The sequence below is a fragment of the Gymnoscopelus braueri genome (genome assembly GCF_963280865.1).
Source record: "Gymnoscopelus braueri genome assembly, chromosome: 9".
NCBI classification, from domain to species: Eukaryota; Metazoa; Chordata; class Actinopteri; order Myctophiformes; family Myctophidae; genus Gymnoscopelus; species Gymnoscopelus braueri.
Window position 1 is genome coordinate 4,636,142 of NC_137610.1, and position 26,226 is coordinate 4,662,367.

Sequence of the window (26,226 nt, forward strand, 5' to 3'; positions counted from 1 at the left end):
CATTCCACCACTGTGGAATGATTCATTGCTATGTCATTACACATGACATCAAACACGCACATTACACATGCAAACCGCTATACCGTCGTTTCCAACGCTTCTGCTATTATGTTTCCTTCGTTCCGCACCGGTTCTCAGAGTGCGGGGCAAAAAGGGGGTTTACCCCTAATTCCATGGTCTGAAGCGCATATAGCGAATCAGACGTCCAACTCTTAACCTATTGAAACCGGGAACGCATCTCTGTCATTTTGTTTTCCCTTTGGGGCTATTCAAAAATAGCAGATATACAAGCTCATAGCTTGAGCTTGTAGATCTGCTATTTTTTAAAAATCTTGAACATTTGTGCAAATATTGAATATGTATTCTTTAAAGCAAATATTTGTAACTGTCAAATGTCTCAACAGATGTCTTCATTTTTCTGAAAAAACTATTGTTGCTGTATTATCAGTTAATAATTATCAACACAACAAATGCTCAAGATTTGTCAAAAATAGCAGCTCTAGAAGCTCGTAGCGCGGCACTCAGTGCCGTGCTATGAGCTTGTAGATCTGCTATTTTTGAATAGCCCAAAGTTTAAAATAATGGTTATAGCAACAAACACAAGAAAAAATTACACAGACGCGTTCCAGGTTTTAATGGGTTAAGAAGCGCTCCGACAGTGACGGTGACTGCAGCCAGGGGCCAAATTGCCAAGTCAACCGTGCCTCACGACTCGCCCGCCCGAGCCGGGGCCCAGCGTAGCGTACACGTACACTTTATTTTTAGACGGGCATGCAGCGGGGAGGCTATAATCGAGAGGAGAAGCATAAATGGGACCATTTGTACTAATGTTAGTGGCTCGCTATATACGCTAAAGCCCCATCTGCATTAAGTCTTTGTTTTTTAACCTGATCATGGAGAGTGTGTGGGAGTCAAAGCCCTAGCATCAGGGAGATCTCTGTGATTGCTTTGGACAAAGGCCCTCCTCGGTATACAGGCTGTAATGAAGCATGTTGTTGCTGTTTTAAAGGGGGAGATTTAAGTGATTCAACGTTATTTGCCCCGTGGTGTTTTGCTGTAATGACCCACAGGAAAATCATAGCTCATATCAATGTTAGTTGATGGGTTGGAATGATAGGTTTACTGAATTAATTAATGCACGGGTTGTGCAGTGTTTCTCAAACGTTAATAAAGTTTCTCAAACCTTTTCATTTCATGGACCTCCAGTTTGGTATGCATTACACCAGTTTATCTTTTTGTTTTTATATCTCTGGGACCTTAATCTATTCTAATGTAAAGTCCTCAGCGTTGAATGTACTCCGACAAGTTTTTTGGTTACATTTGTAACCTTTTGTCTTTTAGCTGGGGACCCCCTGGTACCCCCTCAAGAACCCCTGGGGGTCCCCGAACACCACTTTGAAAACCGCTGATATATGGAACCCGTATAATATAATCGGTAAAAATCTAAAAAAATTTGGGGAAAATGCTATCAAAGTTATTTTATTTGATATTTCAAATATAAAAAAACTATTGTAATGATCAAATATGTTACTATATTACAAGTGTGGGGGGGGGGGGAGTCCACAGTTACGCAATAGTTTGCAATGCATGGTTGAGTTTTGTTCGGTTTAACTTGTAACAGCGGGTGACATTTTAGAATCGCTGATGTTTCACTTTGGGGTGAATGGAAGTTGTCACATGCAGACATGACAGTCAGTGAGCACATGTTGTGGGACGGATGGACAGAACGTTATCTGTCCTCTTCAGATGGATGGCTTGACACAAAGAGACAGGCTGCGTCGTATGCACTATACGCACACTGGTGGAGGAGTAGTCTGATTTTTTTGTTTTCTTTTTTTACTTAAAGGGCAAGACCACTGGTAGAGGTTTGAGTCGTGTATTACCTTGCCTTGATGTAACTCCAAAGGCGATGATGAAGAAGGGCATTCGTTTACCAAGGGTTCAACAAAAGTTGAAATATGGATTATGGAGATACAAGCTTTCTGCATGCCAGCAGTGAAATCCGCCACAGCGCGCGCGCACACACACACACACACACACACACACACACACACACACACACACACATGCATGCGCTGCATACCGCGCATACCTATTCTCGATTAGCAAATGTATAAAATGGGTCTTAAATGTTCTAATGTAAACTTAAAAGTAACTAGTAACTAAAGTCTTACGATAATTGTAGTGGGGGTAAAAAGCATAATGTTTTCCTCTGAGCTGAATCTATCTGTACGTTCGGAACGAATGACTTGCCACAAAGAGAAAGCCTGCATCATATGCACCGTGTGGCAGAATGCACACAGCACGCTACATTTCCTCCGCCACCACATTGTCCACCAACGTGGACGGGAACAAATCAATACGGAGACCAATTCAATAAGCCAGAAATCTAGTGTTGCTGCCTGTCTGTGTGTCTTAAAGAAGAATCCTGTGGTGGTTATTGTTTAAAGTCCAATAGTTTAATTAATAGAGCATCGGAGTCTCTTGGCAAGCACACAAGGCTTTACTGTATTTGCTGACGGAAAAAACTGGCAGAAGAAACGTGATCTGTGACAGTGTTGCCGTCGCTGGGAAGCAGAAATCGCAGCTGAGGGTGTATTGACGGAATCAGGACTTGTTTGTCCTGTGTAGGACACACAGGAAATGAAAGATGTGCCGTTAAGAGTCGATGCAAAAGCTGTTTGTGTCCTTCAACTCTGCCAGTGGAGGATGTTTTGAATGGTGGGAAACCCTGTATGTCCAGAACTCTTAAGGTCCTTACACACCGGCGAATGTGGCGAATATACGCAAAATTCGGACTCGTTCCGTATAATTAAAATACGCTTTTTCGCTTCGCTTTTCCGCTTTTTCGCGCCATGTACGCTTGCATTGACTTTATAAGGTTTTAAAAAAAAACGTATTATTCGCACGAAAAAATCGCCCCGGTGTGTAAGGACCTTTACTCTTCAGAAAATGGAAACAAAATAACCTGTATTCCAAGGGATCCAATGTAATTAGTATTTAGTCACACGCTCTTATCCTATATTAAAATTGCCTAGAGGGGGTGGGTCGATCGCGGGCGTCACAAACAGAACATCCGGACTTGTGTGGCGCACCGTTGCTCCAATACACACCAAACTTGGCACAAACAATGTTCAGGTGACAGCCATCAGAATAGCACCAGCTAAAGATACTATAGGGCGGCAGTGGCTCAGGGGTAGAGTGGCTGGTAGAGCAGCCGGATGGGACCAGCGAGGTTCCCAGTTTGATCCCGGGCTCCCCCAAAGTTAGTCCAAGTGTCCTTGGGCAAGACACTGACCCTACATTGCCTCCAATGAGTCGGTTGGCGCTAGCTTGCCACCATTGGTGTGTGAATGTGGCAAAGTGAGGACGCTGAAGTCGACTGTTCGCCGCTTCACCTCCCAATGTCCCCCCACCCTGTATGAATGAATGAACCATTGTAAAGCGCTTTGAGCGCTATAAAAATGCAATTCATTATTATTAAGCAGCTACAGTTACTTCAGAACCATGGACAGCATCTACAGTTACTTCAGAACCATGGACAGCAGCTACAGTTACTTCAGAACCATGGACAGCGGCTGCAGATATCTGTGCTCTGTTCAGGGCCTCACGGCTCACTCACTCACTCACTCACACTCACTCACTCACTCACTCACTCACTCACTCACTCACTCACTCACACACACACACACACACACACACACACACACACACACACACACACACACACACACACACACACACACACACACACACACACACACACACAATCCACACCGAACTTGGCACAAACACTGTTCAGGGGTCAGCCATGACATGTGGGCAAAACTGAGGGGCCACATTGGCCATGGCCTCCGTGAAATCCCTGCCATGGTGTAGAGGGACAAAAATAAAGCGCCATGTATAGAACCCTGGGGGACCCCAGTCAATAAAATACAGTGTATAAAGTTTTAGTGGTTGAGTGCATTTTTTCTTGTCATATCCACAAGTGATGTTTGGAGCTAATGCTCTTCTTTAGAAGAGAAGAGAATATGTGAAAGGCATTAGCTTGAAATGTCACTTGTCTACAGGTCTGTGCCAATAAATTGCACTTAACCCTTTAAGACCGGGAACGCATCTGTGTGTAATTTTAAGATGTCTTTGGGCTATTAAAAAATAGCAGATCTACAAGCTCGTAGCACGGCACTAGCTTGTAGATCTTCTATTTTTGAGCAAATCTTTGATTATGTATATTTTTAAAGTGAATATTTTTAACTCAAATCTTTGTTTTTGCAGGTCCTTAAATATTTTGAGATGGGGGTCCGCGGCCAAATACACATAATTTTGGGGGTCCTTGACATGAAAATGTTTGAGAACCACTGATTATAGCAAAGTAAAAAAAATAATGTTTAGAAGGATTTAGAGGACATTTGTAGAATCCCCAGAAGCAAAGATTTGAGTTTAAAAATAGCAGATCTACAAGCTCGTAGCGCGGCACTCGTTGCCGCACTATGAGCTTGTAGATCTGCTATTTTTGAATAGCCCAAAGAAATCAAAAAATGACAGATGCGTTCCCGGTTAAAGGAGCTACAGTGAACAATACTGCTGTCCCTGCCCGGCTTCCCATCCTTGAACACGACCAATTGGGTTCGTCTAGACATTCAGCCGAGCCAGATGCAGCTCCACGGTGATGGACTGTAGTGCCCTAGCAAATATTTTGTTTTAAAGACGGGGTGCCGTGATTTTCAGTGATTCCCCCCCATAAAACATAATGATCAGGTATTATGATTATACCAGGAGGAAGATTTTTTTCAAAAAAGTGTACAGAAAGTGTTAAAATTATGTTTTTATGTGGACACGCCTCCAGTTCATTAAGTATACCTGGTTCTCACCTTAGCACCACTCACCTGTCCTAGTCCCTCCTCCTCCTCATGCCCACACCTGTTGTGTTATGATAATGAGGGGGAGGGTACAATTTTACTGTGTCACTAAAGGGCTGTTTTTCTATTGGCACGTTTGACCCTCAAGGTTTCAGCCTCCAGGAAGAAACTCAAAATAGTCAGAGAAGACATAAAACACTATAAAAACACCACCAGGGGGCTTAGACACATAGACACATTAGACACATAGACAAATGAAAAACAGAAAAAAGTGCAAAACCATGGCACCACCTCTTTAAATACAAAATTAAAAAAAGTCCAAAAAGTTAGCAAAAAGTAAAGGCAAATCAATCGTGCATTTCCATCAGGGCATCAACTTCAGAATTCTGAAGAGGGCACAACAATATATAAAGATATCAAGACAGCAACAGCAAAACACAAACGGCACTGTAGAGCTTACCTTCTGATATAAATACAGACATTGTGTTTTTCTGATTTGTTCCTACGTGTTCATAGGATGTCATGGTGTATTATGAAAACCCTGAATGGTATGATTGATTTCTCCTGGTAAATGCATCTCAATGGGACTGCGTCAAAGAGAAGCCGTGATCTAAATTGATTGGTCATCAATTCCACTAGCCGACATGACAGCTGTGCTGTTGGAGCCGTTCATTAAGAGCTGTGTGTGTGACTCACATGAACTCATCGAACACTCTGAATGCAGTGTTGACAACAACTCTTTTCCATGGAAAGTATAACTAGCTATGGCCTTGTTCTTTCGGCGGAGCAGAGAGAGCCTGGGGGCTTTGAGGAGGTTGGTGTTTGTAGAACGGAGGGTTGCAAGCCGAGGGTTGTGGGGAGACTCATTCCTTGAGGTAGAAAGGAGCGTTGCCGTGAATGCACCGATGAGTTAACAGGGATATCTTGTATTCGGTCCGGGAAGAGACAGGAATTTGGGGGTCCTGGACATTAAAATGTTCAGAGGTGGACGAAGTACTCCACCCCAGTACTTGAGTAAGAGTACAGATACTCCTGGTCAAAATTACTCCACTACAAGTAAAAGTAGCTCAGTCAAAATGTTACTCAAGTAAGAGTAAACAAGTAATTGCCTTTAAATAGACTTAAGTATTCAAAAGTACATGCAACATACTTAAAGTACAAGTAAAAGTATGTGCCATAAAAAGTTAAAGTAGAAGTAAACAGAAGCCAGATACACGACTAGTGTGAGAGCAGAAGTGTGGCCAATTGCATTTTAGGGAAGAAAAAGGAAACAGACAACCTAAAAGTTCTCAGTACTTTACAGCCTTTTTAGAAATGTACTTGTGTAAAAGTAAAATATTTTCCTTGGAAATGTACTCAAGTAAGAGTAAGTATCAAAAAAATCTAATACTCAAGTAAAGTACAGATGCTCAGAATCTGTACAGTACTCAAGTACATTTACTCTGTTACTGTCCACCACTGCAAATGTCTGGGAACCACTGTGGTCACCAGAGTGACCTTTCACCTTTCAGTGATGGCACCGTGCCCCCACCGTGACCTTTTATAACCTACTGTTAATTAGCATTTCTGCCTTAACAACCTCCATCTGTAATCAGGGTAACTTATGCAAGAAGTGAATTTGCATTTTTTTCCACTTGGATGCCATTATAAAGATGTTTGCCTGCCAAGAAAGTGTCCTAAATTGGCTTGCTCTGCGACGCAGCCGAAAGGTTATGAAGCATAGCGAGAATATTCATTCTCTTTTTTTAACCCATTAAGACCGGGAATGCATCTGTGTGTCATTTTAAGATGTCTTTGGGCTATTGAAAAAAATAGCAGATCTACAAGCTCCAAGCTCATAGCGCGGCACCGAGTGCCGTGCTATGAGCTTGTAGATCTGCTATTTTAGAAAAATCGTGAAAATGTGTGCAAATCTTTGAATATATATCAATATTTTTTTAAAGCGAACATTTTTAACTGAAATCTTTGCTTCTGGGGGTCCCTGGAACAAAACTTTTTTTTTTTTTTAATCTTAACAATATGTTGCAACTGTATATCAGTGGTGCTCCAACTTTTTCATGTCAAGGACCCCCCATCTCAAAATATTTTGTCCCAGGGACCCCCAGAAGCAATTATTGGAGTTAAAAATGTTCACTTAAAAAGATTTGCACAGATTTTCACGATTTTTCGAAAATAGCGCTATGAGCTTGTATATCTGCTATTTTTAAAAATAAATGACACAGATGCGTTTCCGGTCTTAATGTGTTAAAAACCCTTTCACACATTACTGTAGCTCTATCTGACATTTTATTTTAATTTGATCAGAAAAGCATTCAGTCCTCCTACATGTGTGATTTTCAATAGCACACAATACAGTGTAGTAATTGGTATTTGATGAGTAGACAAGGCTTGACATTATGCTGTTGAAATTGAGCAGAGTGGCAGGTCCTTGTATATATATACGCTCTTACATTAATGACATACTGGCATAACTATAGCCTTAGTTTTTATATGCATCCATTACGTCCATTAAAAACCTTCCTTTGTACAGCATGAGTACAGCAGGTGGAAGCTTGAATGGCTGTGGGTGCTGTGCATGTGTATTATAATTGTATTACTATTGACGTTGGGGGGGCGGGGGGGGTCCTCAGCAAAATGAGTCAAAATGAATTTTTTTTGCTTCTGGGGGTCCCTGGTACAAATTATTTTGAGACGATGATTGACAGGCAAAATCCCTCAACAGCTACACCCGCAGGCAAATAGGGGTTTTCTTCATTGCCGCTGAAAAGGCCTGAGAACACAGAGAGAAAAAAAACCTGCCATGGCTCACTGGAGTGGATTTTTCAGTTAAAACCTTTTAATACACGTTTGGAAGGACCATGATAAAGACTTTTAATGTTTTGTAAACCAGCATGTCATGAAACCTTTAACACTGTTGGCCTTGTGTTGTAAGTGCCTTTGCGGTCCACAATGTGCTCTCCTCAGTTCCTTTGTTGTAAGCCAGTTGTTGTAGTTACAGTATGGCCTCGATCTCCAGATTGTGTTGACACTCCATCAGACACAGTAAATACACCATAGGACAGCTGTTCAAAATAATAAGCTGAACATTACGAGGTTGACAGTGCTGTAAAGTAACCATTTACTCAAGTACTGTACTTAAGTACACTTTTGAGGATTTTTTACTTCACTGGAGTATTTCTCATTTTCAATACTTTTACTTCTACTCCACTACATCTCAGAGGCAAATATTGTACTTTTACTCCACTACAATTATTTGAAAACGTTAGTTACTAGTTACTTTGTAGATTTTGATTATTATTACAAAACCACTTCAGCCCTATAGACATTTCGGCTATTTGAACATAGCCGATCTACAAGCTCACAATGTGTCGCGATGCAACGCATTGTGAGCCTGCTATTTTCAAAAGATGTTTATACTTTTTGAACTTGTGAAATGGGACATTATGCATAATGAGTACTTTTACTTTTGGTACTTTATGTATATTTTGATGCCAATACTATTGTACTTTTACTCAAGTCAATTTTTAATACAGGCCTTTTACTTGTAACAGAGCATTTCTATACATTGTGGTATTGATACTTTTACTTAAAAGTAAAGCATGTGAGTTCTTCACTGCTGCCTGCCTGCCTGCCTGCCTGCCTGCCTGCCTGCCTGCCTGCCTGCCTGCCGGAGCTACTTTTGTGCAGAGGGTGGAGAGAGAGGGCAAGTGAAGAGTGAGAAAAATATGCTTGTCTTGGAAAGGGCGAGAAAGAACATGAAACTGAAATGGAAGAAACGAGACAGGGGACTGACTGACAAATAAAAATTTTAACAGCAAAAAGTGCTTGGTGCTATAGAGAGTGAACTTGCACGAGATTTACCATGGGGAAGAGCTTTTGTGTTCTTGGGGTCAGTCAGTTCAGTCTAAGCCACCAGCAGTAGTCATGTATACTCCCGGGGCCTGTTTTGAACCACATGAGCCTTAATGTCCATATTCTAGGCATGTCACAACAGGCGAACATTCAAAAAAACAAAACGCTAATCTACTGTACAAGGTCTTCACCACTCTGCCTTGACAAAGACCACTTGGCTGAAACGCGTCGGCAGGCTTTCTTTTCTGTCTTTCCTTCCTTTCTTTACATACTTTCTTCATCCTTATGAGTGTGCCTTGGCCCTGAGGATTTGTGTCCGGGTAGCTCAGTCGGCAGATCTCTTGCCTTTGGACCACAAGGTCATGGGATCGATCCCCGGCACCGCCAACCAAGGGGCCAGCTTCCGAGTTTTAAATTGAGGCTATATAGGAAGAGACAGTTCATATGAATGGCCTGTAGTCTCGCTGTTTCACCCCTGCTGGTGTCAGAAGTAATTAAGCTTAATTCAAGCTGATGGGTTTTTGCAGAACTTTACACTTGCTTTATTACCTTAATAAACATTGTCATAAATACTATATGCTTCCAGTCGCTAGTTTAAAGTCTTCTTTCAATCACCATGATATGCGTTTTGGTAAATGATGGTCCCATTTATTTTCAAATTGATGATAAAGTAGGGTATGCTGTAGGAGGGGCGTGGCTACCTTGTGATGATTTGATTGACAAGCTACACAACCAATAGCATTCATTCCCCATCCTTACTCCGGTCCCAACCAATAGCATTCATTTCCGAGTGCATAGGATATAGAAAGATGGTGGATTTGAAATTGTTGAAAAATAGGCCTCATTTACGGTCTGTAGAGTCTATGGGCGTACTGTCTATGCCGCCGACTCAGCGTATGAGTAGCGCTTGGTTGTGGCAAGTCGTGCGGTAAGTACTGGGAGCTGATGGTATGTGTGGCGCTCCACCTCAGCAATCCATATCCCAGGGGTCTAGAGTAGTAACAGGGATTTATCCCCGCCTTCCCGGATATTGACTATGAGGCTCTCTGACCTACTTATACTATATTTGAACAGGTGGCTGATGTGAGGGCTTGGCCCAGATTCGGAGCGCACTTTGTTGCTTCAGTGCATTTTAACCACTTAAAACCTGTACTTATGTGGAGTTTGCATGTTCTCCCCGTGTCGCCTAGGGTAGGTACCCTCACAAAAAACATGCTGTAATCCTGGTCTCTATACTGCCTCCCCCTGGTCAGCCGGGGTCGCCTGATGGAGGGGAAAGGAACTGGTTGGAATAACGTGTTCCTTCCACACGCTACGTCCTACCAGGGAAACTCCCCTCTGTCAGGTGATAAGAAGCGGCTTGCTCACTCCTCATGCATTGAAGGAAGCATGAGCTCAGTTCGGGGCTCTCCCCAGGCTGGCAGAGGGAGAGTAGCACCCAGGATTACAAGCTTAGGAAATTGGCACTGGGTGAAAAAAAGGGTTACAAAATCGTGGGATAAAAATTGTTAAAAATAAATGCCCCCTCATTATTTGTTTCCTTTTTTTTCCGCTCTACACTAAATATGTTGTGAAGCTTGTGGGTTGGCTGTTTTCCCGAAATGTTAGCCTAAAAAAACAGCAATGTTTTAGGCTTCAAGTGGTTAACTGGTAAAGGCCCAGGCCATCCATCCACTACGCTGTGCCTGAATGCAGCTGACAGCTTGAGTTATGTCAGAGTGAAAATATGTCATCTTTGAGTTGATCCCTGAGGCGCTCCGCCAGCCTCTTCTGTCCTGAGAACGGGGGAGATAAACAAACTAAGATTGAATTTAGCTCAGGAGGACTCGTTGTCTCTTTGTTTGAATCCTTGATGTTCTGCTGCGGGAGTTGATCTGTTTATAAAAAACGTCTTTGTGATTCGATCGTTTTTTGGAACAGAAGAAGAATTCCATCAAAAAGTGTATTACATAATATCGTCTCTGTAGGGCGGAAACCTCATTATGTCCAAAACTGTGACTTTTTAGGATTAAAAAAAAATGGCAAAAGTAGCAGATCTACAAGTTCGAAACGCGGCGCGAAGCGAACGCTTGTAGATCTGCTACTTTTGATGCTTTTGTGTGACGCTGTAGTATGATCAAAGTAGAGCGTTAAAGGGATAGTTCACCCAAAACATTACTTTTTTTCTATCGATTAGTCACCCCATGGAGACTTGAATTCATGGATATGTTTTGTGTTTTTCACATTCCTAAGCCAATAATTTGATGACCAGCGGACCGGTAGGCAGCGGTTCCGTTAGGAGACATAAAGGAGACTCCTGTCTCCTACCGGAACCGCTGCCGGTCATCAAATTACAAAAAACAAAAAATATATCGATGAATTCAAGTCTCCATGGGGTGACTAATCGATAGAAAAAAAGTCATTTTGGGGTGAACTATCCCTTTAAATTAATTAATTTACAACAACAAAAAAACACAAAAAGTTAGAATATGGAGATAAGAGGTTTCTGCCCTATATTTGAACGAGCATCAAGTTATCAATGATCGTGAAGCAGAGATTATGTCTTTGGCACCTGAAGGTAGTTTTGGATTTGCAGGGCTCCGTGATAACTGATAACTGGGGAAATCCTGATGTACGCCAGTATAAAAGTATTGCCGGTGTCAGCGTCATATCGTTGCTGTCGGGTAGAAATCTTGTTCTTTTCCGGAAATGGAAAAAAAGGACCTATGAAAAAAGGACCTACTTTCACTTGAAAACAAACTTTTGGGAACACGAAAAAGTTTGAGAGCAACTTGGCTTAGAGGCTGGTGTATACTAAATCTGATCCTACACACACTTGCAATTATTGTCCTGAACTGGATCATTAAGAAGGTTTGAATGTGGATCCTGTCCTCGGGGTCTACATCTACATATGAAGGGGCTCTCTGGATTCATGTCCTGCTCTAGCTTCCCTCGCTGTGGGCAGCCTGGTTATGATGTGCTGGAAACTGACATTTTATGATGATTTTAAGCCTTTTCATCATTGAGGGGTTTGTGCAGCAGCAAGGTGAAGGTGCCAATGACAAAAACTCAGCGAAAACCGCAGGTCTGCTACCACTCTTATTTCTTTTAAAACACAACTAAAGACCTTTCTGTTTGCTGCTGCCTTTGATTAAGTTATGTGTCTATTTCTTTCTCTTCTGCACTGTATGATTATGATTGTGTTTCCCTTGCTTATGATGTTCTGTGTACAAGCACATTGAATTGCGTTGTTGTTGAAATGTGCAATACAAATAACATTGCCTTGCCTTGCCAATAAAAACCTTTGCGTGACAGACGGTCAACACTTTCATTTGTTTTGGAATCGGAGCCCGACCGATGCCAGATATTTGGGTGTGATGTCTGATTACTGATGTTTTGACTGATACATGATACATTTTGAAAAACTTGGATTTGCTCTCTCTCTTTTGTGTTGCCATTCACACCAGAGTCTGAACTGCCAAGTTGAGGGGGTGGCTGTAATCCTTGTTAATGATCTGGGCTGGCAGCAAAGTTTGACCGGGTGTTGGTGCCAACGTCTCTTGTGGTTAGACGGTGCAGTCAAGCACCCAGGGGTGCTTCCAGCATTCCACAGTGACATGCTGGTGATGAGGTTAAGTCGCCTCCAGCTTTTGCCAGAGCCAAGTCAGAGTCTGTCTGTCTCCTGCAAGTCGCTGACGCAACGCTGTCAGACTCGAGGTTCGATGGCATTGGACAGTCATTTACTGTAAGGACTTTGTTGTGGTCAAAACGCGTGCGGTAGCATAATGCTTACTCTAGGTGTAAACTTGGCACATCCACCCACGATGTTCTTCACTCACTCTGATGGGGAACGGCATTTCTGATCACTCCCACGAGAAGGGGGGGGGCTAGCACGTCATGCACAATGATAGACTGTTAAGACGCCACCGGCGTTTTTTGGGCGGTGTAGCCGCCCCTATAAGTGGGGTTGGGACACTTCATTAGTACACATTTGCTGTACTGTGATTGGCTCATTAGTACACCCCTAGCTGTACTGTGATTGGCTGACTCTATTGGCTGACTCTATTCAGCACTGTGATTGGCTAGCGAGACACATGATGACATTAATAACCTATAAATAAACACTGGGTGTGATTTTTTAAAAAGCGTCCACTGTTTCATAGCAGCGGGCTTGTTAAGATATCGAGCCATTGGCTATTTTAGCACCTCTCAGGTGCATTCGGCAACGACTGATCCCCTGACTTCATTCGACTGCCAGTCTGTAGCCTTTACAGAGAGTAAAATTATCGTAAAAATACGATCCCCTTGCTGGGATATTTGATCTTGTTTGATCTTGTTTGTCCGTTTGTCTCTGAAAGTGAAAAGTACCGGCATGGGCAATTGGGGGGGCGGGGGGAGCTGCTGGTGAGGAAACGGGTGCCCTGCTGCGGTGACAGTTTTGTGGGTGAATCAATTGTTCAGGTGGGTGGTGCCGCCGGCTGAATTCCATTATGCTCCCCTGGGGCCAATTCCGGTCGTCGGTAAAGCCTTATGACCATTTTATCATAGACTGTGTGGGGGGCGCTCTCTCTCTCTCTCTCGCTCTAAGGACTGATTTAATATGCTTCAGCATACGACGGTGTCTCACACCGAAAATAGCCGTTCTATAAGCTCACAACGTGGCGCGTTGTGAGCTTATAGATCGACTATTTTCGGTCCACAATGCAGTCGTACTACAGAAGAACTGATATGATGTGATATGTCACAGCACAAGATATCCTGCTGCTTATCCATTACAGACAGTAACAGTTGTGCTGTCTGGGAACACGGGGGCCCCGGTGCTCCCAATTTATAAAGTTCTGGCTGCTCCTATAACAGTCTCTCCCTCCCTGAGGGCGCTCCTTTGATTATGTTGTTGCAGCTTTAGTTACAGTTTGTTTCCTCTTTGTATTACTTTTTGTTTATTTGCACCTCACAACTCTCACGACTCTATCTCCCACTCACAGACACGCTACCATTCTACTGATTCCACTGATCTCCATACGCTGTATGCTTTTCTACGTTTCCTTATGCTTTTAATTCATCTCAGTTTGTTTAAGGACACCCTTAGTTAAAGCGGCACTATGTCACTTTCGGGGTGGTTTTATTGTGTCTCCCTGCTCTTCTATTGAGACATTTACATCGTGTCAAAGGTCATGTCTCAGCTAGACACAGGATCTAACACAAATTTTGAGCTGATGATCAAGATTACATTTTTAGTCTGCCATGACCAATATGGCACTTAACGGGCCATATTGGTCATGGCAGACTATATAAAAATGCTTTAAAAAAAAAATTTTTTTACTTTAATATATTACTTTGTTCAACCTTTGAAAACAGCATGTCTCCCACTTTGTCATGGCCTCACGGACCAGGTTGTGACAAATTGGGGGCTCGTCCCGTCCAGGTTGTTTTGTAGTTATTTAGGTCGTCGGTCGTCTCTTGGTTTATTCGTTGTGTGAGATACGGAGTGAGTGTTGATTAGGCTGTGGTGCGTGTTTGTTCGGGTCAGGTTTCTGACAGCTTCACCACACACAGACCTTGAGAAAAGGATCGTTAAGTGACTTCTCTTCTCACTCCTCCGCTCGCATCCACCCACACCTCCGACAAAACGCGCTATGATGACATTTTAGCTCGCAATAAAAGGGAAAGCTGAAGGTTGTTTTGATGAGCACTCAGAACCAGGGGATTGTCATCCGCTGGCATTCACCATGTTGATCTACCACACAGGGGACGAGTGGTGCAGCCAGTGTTGCCAGATTATGTGAGAGAAACAAGCAACCAGGTCTAAGAAAACCAGCCCAAAAGAAGCGACTATGGGCCACATGAGTACTTTAACATGTACATCAGCTATTTGAAAATAGCAGATCTACAAGCTCACTGAGCTTGTAGATCGGCTATTTTCAAATAAAATCTTGCGGGGAAATTATAATAAGCAGATCTGGCAACCCTGGGTGCAGCTTCACATATCATTTGTTAATGTATTCCATAGCTTATTCTCTGGTATAGGTGGATGGACATGGGGGATAATGGAAGGTAACATGTGTATTTGACAGTGTCCGTGTGTGAACATTCAAGGTGAAAAACATGAAATTCCTGTTATTGATGTTCGCACGCACGCACGCACGCACACACACACGCACGCACGCACGCACGCACGCACGCACGCACGCACGCACGCACGCACGCACGCACGCACGCACGCACGCACGCACGCACGCACGCACACACACACACACAGAGCTTCCTTTGTCAGAAGCTGAAGGAACTTAGTTGTGGGTGACAACCACCTATACTTTATACAAATTACACATCAGGCATAACTCTATCCCCAAAATTGTCTATTTATCAAATTGGTGGGACCATTCGACCCTCAAGTATAGTAATATAAGCGTGTGCGCACGCACACGGATGTGCACACGCACACAAACACAAACACAAACAAAAATACAAACACGCACACGCACACGCACACGCACACGCACACGCACATGCACACAGCTTCCTTTGATGGAAGTTGGTCCCAGCTCTCCAACACAAGTTTTCATGATAGTAATCGCTCACCTAAAGGTTCCCAGTGGTAACTGGGTACATTTACTCAAGTACTGTAGGCCTACTTAAGTTAAATGTTGAGGTATTTCTACTTTACTGGAGTATTTCAAATTTTCAGTACTTTTATTTCCACTCCACTACATCTCAGAGGCAAATATTGTACTTTTACTCTTACTAACTTTAGTTACTAGTTACTTTGTAGATTTTGATTATTATAACAAAACATTTTACAAATACTTTTGCACTTCTACTCAAGTAAATGTTTAATTCCAGACTTTTACTTCTAGCAGAATATTTCGACATTGCATTATTGATACTTTTACTTACGTAAGAAATGTGAGTACTTTTTCCACCACTGAAGGTTCCTGTATGGTCTCCCCTACTGCCATTTAGAAAGTCATCTTTTAGCCATTAGCTGCTGGTTGTGGAGGTTGTGTTCATCTAGCAGCTCCTGTCACATCAGATGAGACAGTACCTGGAGAAGCCCGTTCACCTCCACAAACACTTGCATCACTCGGTGCAAACTTCTTTTGAACACGCACAGCTCTCTCTCTCCGTTAACCCATCAATACCGGGAAAGCATCTGTGTCATGTTATACTTTGGCTATTTTTTTAAAAATCTTGAAAATGTGTGCAAATCTTTGAATAATTTTTTACAGCGCATTATGTTTGTGTGACATGCATGAGGCAAAGGTTTTGAAAGTGAAACTGGTCAAAGTCACTTGCCACCTACTGTACAATACACATACAAATTTTGGGGTACAAAGTTTGAGCAGCACTGACATTATAGCAACATAAGTTTTTCAGAAAACCATTTAGAAGGCATTTGTTGAATCGGCCTCAGGTCGTAATGGGTTAAGTCATCCTGGCACAGTTCTATTGTACTGTGTGGAGTTTGCACGCCATTTCATCACCGATCGAAACATTTCAAGTCATTTGTGTTGCCAGAGAACTGGCACCGTTGTAGTTTTTGGACAACTTTCAGAGGGGGGGTCTACCATTAATCACTTACACCCTGCTTTGTTGGCTGGTATCCTCCATGGGTCTGTACTTCCCTCTACACCAGATTTCTGTGCCAAGAGTAGTCAATCTACAAGCTCACAACGTGTTGTGTTGCAGTGCATCGTGAGCTTGTAGATCTGCTACTTTTGCCAAAATGTTTGACTATTTTGACATGCCCAGAATACAGACACTAGCAGGGGTGTAGTGGTCTGAATACTTGTCAGTGTAACTGTGAATGCCTGGGTGATTTGCATTATACTACCGCTGTAGTAGCCCAGCAGGCAGCTTTGTTTTAGATACTTAACACATTGACGTCTATAGACGTCATTTGGTGATGTCAGTGATTACGATAGAGGGCGCTCTTCCGCAACCTGTCAGTGATCCTAGGACTCCCGAAGAAGAATACACCCGGAAATCACGTGATCTAAAAAATCGTTTCATTTAATGACTATAAAGATACTGTGTACCGATTTGCGTGACGTTTGGACAAAATCTGTAGGAGTAGGCTACTGTCAACACAATTGTTTTGCAAAAAGCGGCCTCCTGGTAGCGCTAAAACAGGCCCATGTGAAAAATTTGGGGCAGAGGTTCTTAATTTGCATCCAGGGAGTGTGTGTGCATAGTTTCACTGCGATCAAGCCAACAGTGCCAGAGATTAGCTGTCCACAGATGGACGGACAGACGGACGGACGGACGGATGGGGTGCAAAACATACTCTCTCGCCATGCCTTACGGCCTGGCAAAGACAATAAATAGGTCTTGAGCTGTGCTTTAAAGCTATCCACAGAAGCTGCCTGTCTTAGGTGTAATGGGAGTTTATTCCACGCCGTCGGCCCTATAGAAGCAGAAAGCTGCTTCACCGTGTTTTTTATGTCATTGTAGGCACTTGGAGCAGGTCAGCACTTGATAGACCTGAGGGGGCGGTTTGGAACATATCTAGGTAGGCAGTCATAGAGGTAGGATAGGTGCCAGACAATTGACAGCTTTATAAACAAGTAAAACTATTTTCAAATCAATCCTAAAAACAACCGGGAGCCATTTTAGATGAATTTATTGTCTTTCTTGACCTCACTCAAAATGATATCAGAGCCAGACATTCTGTGTTCATCCTCTGTCTCTGCCTGTGCGTTCTCAATGTGATATCTATCCAACACAACAACACAGTATCTGTTACTGTCTGTAACTGTAACCTTAGCTATCTGATATCTTTAACACATGTACAGTACAGAAGCATCATTGTGAAATACAGTAATAAAGTTTGTTTTTAGATACCAAAACAACAGGGTACTGCTATATTTCTACACAAGTAATACTCATGGATTAAAGTTCACCTCCTGGCCGTGGTGGAAGAAGTACTCACATTCTTTACTTTGGTATCAATATTGCAATGTAGAAATACTCTGTTACAAGTAAAAGTCTGGAATTATTTATAACATGTATAAAAATAGCATATCTACAATCTTGTAGATCTGCTATTTTGAAATGGCTGAAATGTACAGTACTGTATATAGGGCTGAAGAGGTCAATGTATGTTTTGTAATAATAATCAGAATCTACAAAGTAACTAAAAAGTACAATATTTGCCTCTAAGATCTAGCCTAGTGGAGTAGAAGTAAAAGTACTGACAATTGGAAATACTCAAGTAAAGTAAAACATACCTCAAAATTGTACTTAAGTGCAGCACTTGAGTAAATGTACTTAGTTACTTTACACCCCTGCCTCCAGGCTGTTCCATTAATCATAATGTATATACTGTAGCGGTGGGGTGAACCAACCACGACCACAGACAGGAACAATATAACAATCTCTTAATATTATGTAACATTAAATCAAACATTTCCACTATTCGCAAAACAAGTACATACAGTAGCACCGACTTTACAAATAATGCAATTTGGCGTACAAATAAACAACAGCCGCCAGCACTGAAACCCACAAGCCGAGACCAAATGAAGAACAGATGTCATTTACATTTTTTCTCTGCCAGTGCTGCTATGAAAAACCTAACAGCATAGAAACATAGACATTGCTCATAGCAAATAATCATGCCAGAAGAAGAATCACGGTCCATTTCAAATCCACTTAGAAATTGTCGTTAATTGTCGGAAACATTGCAGTGGTGTAAAGTAACTAAGTACATTTACTCAAGTACATTTACTCAAGTACTGGACTTAAGTACAATTTTGAGGTATGTTTTACTTTACTGGAGGATTTCAAGTTTAAAATCTTTTAAAAATAGCCGATCTACAAGCTCACAACATGTTGCGATGCGACGTGTTGTGAGCTTATAGATCAGCTATTTTCAAAAGATTTGTATACATTTTAAAGATATGATAATTTGTGAAACGGGAAATTCTGCATAATGAGTACTTTTACTTTCGGTACTTAAGTATATTTTGATGCCAATACCTTTTTACTTTTACTCAAGTACATTTTGATTACACAGAGTTTTACTTGAACAGATACAATGCAGTGTTTGATACTTTTACTTAAATAAAACATTTGAGTACTTTTTACACCACTGAAAACTTGTATGTCAAAAACATACAATTATTTTAAACACATTTTAAAATCGGCTATTTTCACTAGTGTTGTGCGACTCTCTTGTGTGATGATGAAGTAGGGCAGTGTTTCTCAAAGTGGGGTTCAGGGACCCCCGGGGGTCCTTGGGGGGGTTACCAGGGGATCCCCAGCCAAAGTAGTTAACATAGCATCACAATCATTTTAACCACTCCATCCATTTTTATGTTGGCTATTCAAAAATAGCAGCTCACGGCGAGCTTCTATACACATCTGCTATTTTTGAACTCAAATCTTTACTTCTGGGGGTCCCTGGAACAACATATTTTGAGATGGGGGTCGGCGGCCAAATACATAACATTCTGGGGGTCCTTGACATGAAAAAGTTTGAGAACCACTGATATTATAGCAACGTACGTTTTTCAGAAAACTGTTAGGATTTAGAAGACATTTTTTAGAATCGGCCTCAGGTCTTAATGGGTTAAAGATGCTGCTTTTTCATCATGGCACCTGCTGGGAAGCAGAGGAATGGACTGTAAACAGAAACAGGGATCGTTAAAGCAACAACTCTTTGAGTTTTATTGCGTTGCTGTTCGGGGCAGAAACGTAACATTCTGTCTCCATATTTCAACTTGTTATGTTTTTCTTTTTCATAGAATAATGCCCTACTTTGTCCTACAAGTGTGTCACACAAAACTGGTGAAAATAGCTGATCTTACAAGCTAACAAGGCTTTGCGCGCCACGGCGCCTTGTGAGCTTATAGACCGGTTATTGTAGCTATGTTCTAAACATTTTGACAGTGAAGTCTGTCTGTGGGTTTCATAAATATTGAACCAATGAAACATTGGATCCATTGGAACATGTTTTTTTTTCCCATTTACTGAAAAGCTATAGTTTATAGACATACAGTGCAGGGTATACACCCAAGAGATTTTTTATAAAGCATAAGCCTTGAAAAACCCATGAGGCTGATATTACAGAAAGAAGCCTGGGGCGCCAACACGTGCAGTTCACCTGCAATCTGTACAACATAAAGTATCATAATGGGTCAAAACTCGACAAAGCACACTTTTAAATCATTAAATACGTGTGTGTGTGTGTGTGTGTGTGTGTGTGTGTGTGTGTGTGTGTGTGTGTGTGTGTGTGTGTGTGTGTGTGTGTGCACGTGTGTGTGTGTGTGTGTGTGTGTGAGGAAATAGTGAGAGAGATAAACAGCAGGTGTGATATACAGATAAACTGCAGATACCTATTTGTATAAAATAACAGGATTTAGTTATACAACTAGATCTACTGAGAACCACTGTTGTAGGCAACGCTTTCTTCCCTTTTTTCTCCGCTCTTTAACTGATATATCTACTACTACACATGCACTCTCTTTTCCTCAACTCTCTTGTTCCTACAACTCCCTGCACGCGACTGGATTTAATAATAGCAATATCTAATATTATAACGTCCTCCCCAGAGATGAGTATTTTTAATAATGCTCTCTCTCTCTCCCGGCTACGACTGTACGATGCGGGCAGAATGTGAACACCGCTAGGCAGTCAGGTGATTTGGGAGGTAAAAAAACAGTGAGGGTTTTGTCATTATGGCGTTCAGGCGTTGTTATATGTTATCTGTTCCAGTGACAAGCCAACGGGCAAACTAAAAGACGTTATTGCGAGTGGAGCGCACATGCAGGGAGACTTGTGGCATGTTGACAGAGAAAGCCCATGTATCTCAGAGCGAGAGAAGAAAGTAAATCAATGAATGTAACTGTCATTGTAATCAGGGTTTGATTTGTAAAAAAGAAAAAACCCTACAGTGTATAATACTTTGTAAAATAACTGTATCTGAGAGTCTACATTTCCCAAAAGGAAATGCATGTATTTGATTCAGTCTGACCAAAAGCAGGGATAAAAATGAGTGACTAAAATGAGAGGGGAATATCAAAAGGGAATATCAAATCTAAAGTAATGTCTGTACATATTGTGGTACCTGCCATTTTCTTTGTATTTGTGTTATGTTAACACATTGGGTGCCAGCATTTTATAATAACAGATTACGTTCGGTGCCAGAAATCTCACCGTTGAGCTGCGAAGAATTGTTTAAGCTGTAGACTCCACAACGTGCATTCCATGTGAAAAAAAAGCATGCCTCCATTTTGCCCGATGGTCCTGGCTAACACCTGGAATGATAACATCTCTTACGCGAGTAACAATGGCGGAGCGATCGTGCATACAAAATGAGTCGTTTTCCCCAGCGTAAAAAGTTTCGGAGTTATAGGGGTTTTAGAGAAGGAGATAGAACGGAAGCGGATGGGTGCCATGTTTTTTGACAGACACGATGATCCATCTGGCCTATCCTTTTCAGAATCACCACGGGTGATCCCAGAGCTGCTCCAGCCCCTCCCGTGTGGAAAAAAATGAAAAAAATGAAAAAAATGAAAAGACACCAAACACGGTTCAGACCGTATTTGGCACCCGATGTGTTAAGATAGAGATAGATAGATAGATAGATAGATAGATAGATACCTTAAGGTAGCTGTCAAAAAACTGGGTGGTTCTACACAAATTGTATGTTGCAACAAAAGTGAATTGTCAGAAACTCAATCAAAAGCTATTTCCTGATCATTGTGTCCATGTCTTCCAGGAAGTGGCGGCACTCCGGTGGTGTTCAACGAGAACGGCGACGCCCCGGGACGCTACGACATCTTCCAGTACCAGATCAACAACAGGTCCCACACGGATTACAAGGTCATCGGAACCTGGTCCAATCAGCTCCATCTCAATGTAAGACACACCCTCCTGGAGCATTGATTCTCCACCTGTGGGTCGGTACCCCCAAATGATGGGGGGGGGGGGGTTAGATGATTAGCTTAATGTGCAACATTGTTTTCTCACTCAGCAGTAAACACACCAACATACAGTATAAGTGTATACAGGGTATCTGTTAATGTAAGGAGTTTTAAGACCTTTACCTTTAAAATGAAAAATTTAGCATTGGCCAAATCCTCAAATATTAGAGACAGAAATTGTGAAAATAGCAGATCTACATGCTCACAATGATCTGCTATTTTCAGAATGGAACCGAGTCAAACGAAATGTAATGCATCAACTCCTACAATTCCAAGTGCTTGTCAGGGTAGGGGGTCCTCAGTTCAAGTATGATTTATTGGGGGGTCCCCAGTTCAAATATGATTTATCGGGGGGGTCTCCAGTTCTAATATGATTTATTGGGGGGTCTCCAGTTCAAATATGTTTTATTGGGGGGTCCCCAGTTCAAATAAGATTTTTTTTTGGGGGGGGGGTCCAGTTCAAATATGATTTATTGAGGGGTCCCCAGTTAAAAAAAAGTTAAAGTAAAAAAAAGAAGAAAAAAAAAAGAGAATATTTCGCATTTTATTATGGTGATACAATTTAAAAATGTAGGCATTTAGCCGACACTCTTAATCCAGAGCAATTTACGGTAAGCAAGGTAAACACAAGGTAATACATCAAATGCATAGAGATAGTAATCTAGGATCATAGGTAAACCACGAACCTATCATCAGTAAGTATAATATAAAAATTATTATCTCTACATTGATGGCACCGTTCATACAGGTTGATGATTGATGAAAAATAATTACGTAATTTAATCACCGCGTTATAATGCTCAGTATGCCTGTAGCCTCATTTTTATGTTTATCTCATAACACAAACGGCAGTTTAAATTAATGCAAATGAATCGCACAAAATAAACGCTCTCTGAAGATTGCAAAGTATTTTAGGGCTGACCTGGCTCCTGTCCGTAAACAGAAGAAAAAAAAAGTGTCACATGCTGTCATTTAACCAATCAACTATCAGCGATGATGGGGGTGATGATCAGTCATCAAAAGTAAACAGTGCAAGGGTGGCAGTGATGAGTAACAATCATCTTTAATGACCTGACAGGTGCTGTTTGTTGATGATGATTATGTTAGATAATGATCACAGTGATGATGATTATTGATGAACAACATGCCAGATGGTTGGTATACACCTGGGTGGTTGATGGGGGGAAATAGCAAAGTATCAACCTGCCGTCAAGATGCCCCCATGAGCAAGGCACTTTAAGTGGGTACGTGCTTAATGGATTAACAGTTGATGAACCTGCCATGGGGGGGTCAGGGCTGTCATTTTGGCTCTCAGGGGTAGTAGGGGTGTCACCATTATGAAGTTTTACTTGACGATTATTTGTCACTCAATTAATTGCGATTAACGATTTAATTGTGTTTCTGTTGTTGGAACATTGGAACATTATGAATGAAAATTAAATTTATTTTGAGCGTTTTGAACTGCCTCATCAAAGTTGGTACGGTGACTTTATAATTTACATTGTCAGATACTTGAATGTGTTATTATATTATCACTTTACCCAAATACAGCTCAAGTGGAGTTAGGAGGTTTTTGACCATTAATGACGAGATACTAGTTTATTCCATCATTGGTTAGAATGACAAAGTCAGACGGATAAAACAAAACCTGAGTTGGAGTTATCCAATGGAGTTTGAGGATCCAATGTCGGGAGTAAGGAGGTTTAGTCAGAAGTGCTTTTTAATACTTTTCATTCATTCAATATTTGTAAAACCCACACACAGACGTAAAGGGTGTTCAATAGCACTGATAATAAAAGTAAGAAAATAAAAAGTTGAAAAACAGAGATAGTTGGTTTCTGTCCAACAGCGACTTATGTTAATATGAGTTCCCACAGCACCAGTTTGTCTGGCTGGCAGCTCTTGATGCCGTTGGCAGTGTCCTGATGGTCTCATTCTCCTGGCTGACTTTTTCTCACTCACCCCTGGTATTCCCTCATACATACAGATTCTAGTTGGTAACATGAACTCCCCATTGCGGTTAGAACTGCAGACTCACTCCCAATCTTCCGGCGTAATCTGAAGACCCACCTCTTCAGACTCCACCTCAGCCCGTAGCACTTGCCCCAGCCTTGACGACCTTGCAGGCTTATGCAAAGGCTACAATGTAACTTAGATAGCATGTTATGTAGACAGAAGACATGTCATTGTTGACCTGGCATCCTAGAGTATAGTGTGTATAGTTTCAATGTACAGATTGTTGCTTTTGTGTTGTTGTTGTTGTTGGATATTCTACGGTTAGACTGATGATAGGTTCTTGGCTTGCTTATATATTAGTTTATTAGTACTATTTCTATGGTTTCAGGGTCCAGCATTCACTGCCACATAGGAGAACAGACTCTACCATTGCACTGAAGAAGCTGAGTTTATTTATGACCTGGAACACATCTGTTTCACTTTTTGATTTGAGCTAAAAAGTATTATTTTACACTTTGGCTATTCAAAAATAGCAGATATACAAGCTTGTAGCGCCGCGCTACAAGCTTGTAGATCTGCTATTTTTGAAAAATCGTGAAAACCTGCGCAAATCTTTCAATATATATTGTTTAAAGCGAACATTTTTAACTCTATTCTTTGCTTCTGGGGGGTCCCTGGAACAAAATATTTTGTGATGGGGGTACTACATATAATTTTGGGTGGTCCTTGACATGAAAAAGTTTGAGCACCACTCATATAGAAACAATAGTTTTTCTACTGACATGTTGTAGAATCGGCCTCAGGTCTTAATGGGTTAATACCTGTTCATAGCTCATACACCATGCAAGTACTGGTCAGTCGAAGTGCAGACAGTCAGGCCAGACCTTAAATCACCTCATCGTCTCATTTCTATTTGTACCACGTCTAAGCTTCTCTCCACTCCTATGTGTTCCTGTATCTATATCTAAGATGAATCAGACCCCTCTCTGTGTGTTGACCATGTGGGTCATTCTCTCTGTTCTGGTCTCCCCTCAGATGGATTCCATGCAGTGGACCAGCGGAGACCCTTCCATCCCCACCTCGGTGTGCAGCCTGCCCTGCCAGGCGGGCGAGAGGAAGAAGGTGGTGAAGGGGGTTCCATGCTGTTGGCACTGCGAGCGCTGTGAGGGATACCACTTCCAGGTAGGGGCTGCAACTGTTTTCTGAGCAAACATTCTATCCATTACTTTTTTGATTAATCTAATACTCGAGAAGAGTTTTATTTTTATTTTTTTATAAAACGATAATCCATATACAGTATCAACACATTGTTGGTAGTTATTTGGTGTTATGCAAAAGTACTAAAGATAGGAAATCCACAAGCCACAACCTATAAAGCCAACCTACAAGCTGTGAGCTTTTAGGTTGGTTTATCTTCGCTATTTTAGGACATTTCTGAAACATTTCACCTATAATGACATCACCTCCAACATAGGGATCGATTAGCCTGGAATCCAGACCGATTCGCTTCATTCAGCAGATACATTTGTACGTGGAAAAAATAAATATAAACTGTATCCATTAAACGGAGCGAATCAGTGTGGATTCCAGGCTAGGGATCGATTATTGATAGATAATTTTATAAACAAATCCATTATCCATTATTAAGTAATCAATGAAATCAATTAGTTCGATTAACTGTTGCACCCCCTTACCACCAGGCAACACAGTTCACCTGCGAGCTGTGCCCGTACGAGCAGCGCCCCGACCGCAACCGCACAGGCTGCCAGTCCATCCCCATCATCAAGCTGGAGTGGAGCTCGCCGTGGGCCATGGTGCCCGTCTTCATCTCCGTGCTGGGCATCGTGGCCACCACCCTCGTCATCGCCGCCTTCGTGCGCCACAACGACACGCCCATCGTGCGCGCCTCGGGCCGCGAGATGAGCTACGTGCTGCTGACGGGCATCTTCCTGTGCTACGTCATCACCTTCCCCATGATCGCGGCGCCCGACGTGGCCGTGTGCTCCTTCCGCCGCGTCTTCCTGGGCCTGGGCATGTGCTTCAGCAACGCGGCGCTGCTCACCAAGACCAACCGCATCCATCGCATCTTCGAGCAAGGGAAGACGGCGGTGACGGCGCCGCGCTTCATCTCGCCGGCGTCGCAGCTGGCCATCACCTTCTCGCTAATCTCCGTGCAGCTGCTGGGCGTGTTCGTGTGGTTCGCCGCCGACCCGCCGCACACCTTCGTGGACTACGGCGAGCAGCGCACGCAGGACCCCGGGGCGGCGCGCGGCGTGCTCAAGTGCGACATCTCGGACCTGTCGCTCATCTGCTCGCTGGGCTACAGCATCCTCCTGATGGTCACATGCACTGTTTACGCCATCAAGACGCGGGGCGTGCCGGAGACCTTCAACGAGGCCAAGCCCATTGGATTTACCATGTACACCACCTGCATCATATGGCTGGCCTTCATACCCATCTTCTTTGGGACGGCGCAGTCGGCAGAGAGGGTAAGCAAGCATGCGTTTGGTGGAAAGTAACGGGTGACGAAGTCTAATCACGGTCGGTTGTTTATTTCTCAATAATGACCTGCTCCCCATTGATTATCCCTGGCTTATTACACGGCTTGGTTGAATGCTTGATTCTGATTGGTCAACCCCTGAATTCAGCGG

General features: G+C 42.4%; 1 protein-coding gene across 1 annotated transcript in view; it reads left to right on the forward strand.

Moving 5' to 3' along the window:
* grm8b (glutamate receptor, metabotropic 8b) overlaps window positions 1-26,226 on the forward strand; it is a gene marked incomplete at both ends in the record, with an annotated part of 405,215 nt that overhangs the window by 319,817 nt on the left and 59,172 nt on the right. Inside the window, 3 exons of the mRNA XM_080438351.1 lie at window positions 21,415-21,554; window positions 24,611-24,757; window positions 25,276-26,064. Coding sequence (XP_080294477.1) covers window positions 21,415-21,554; window positions 24,611-24,757; window positions 25,276-26,064 — 1,076 coding nt within the window. The remainder of the gene's footprint in view (window positions 1-21,414; window positions 21,555-24,610; window positions 24,758-25,275; window positions 26,065-26,226) is intronic.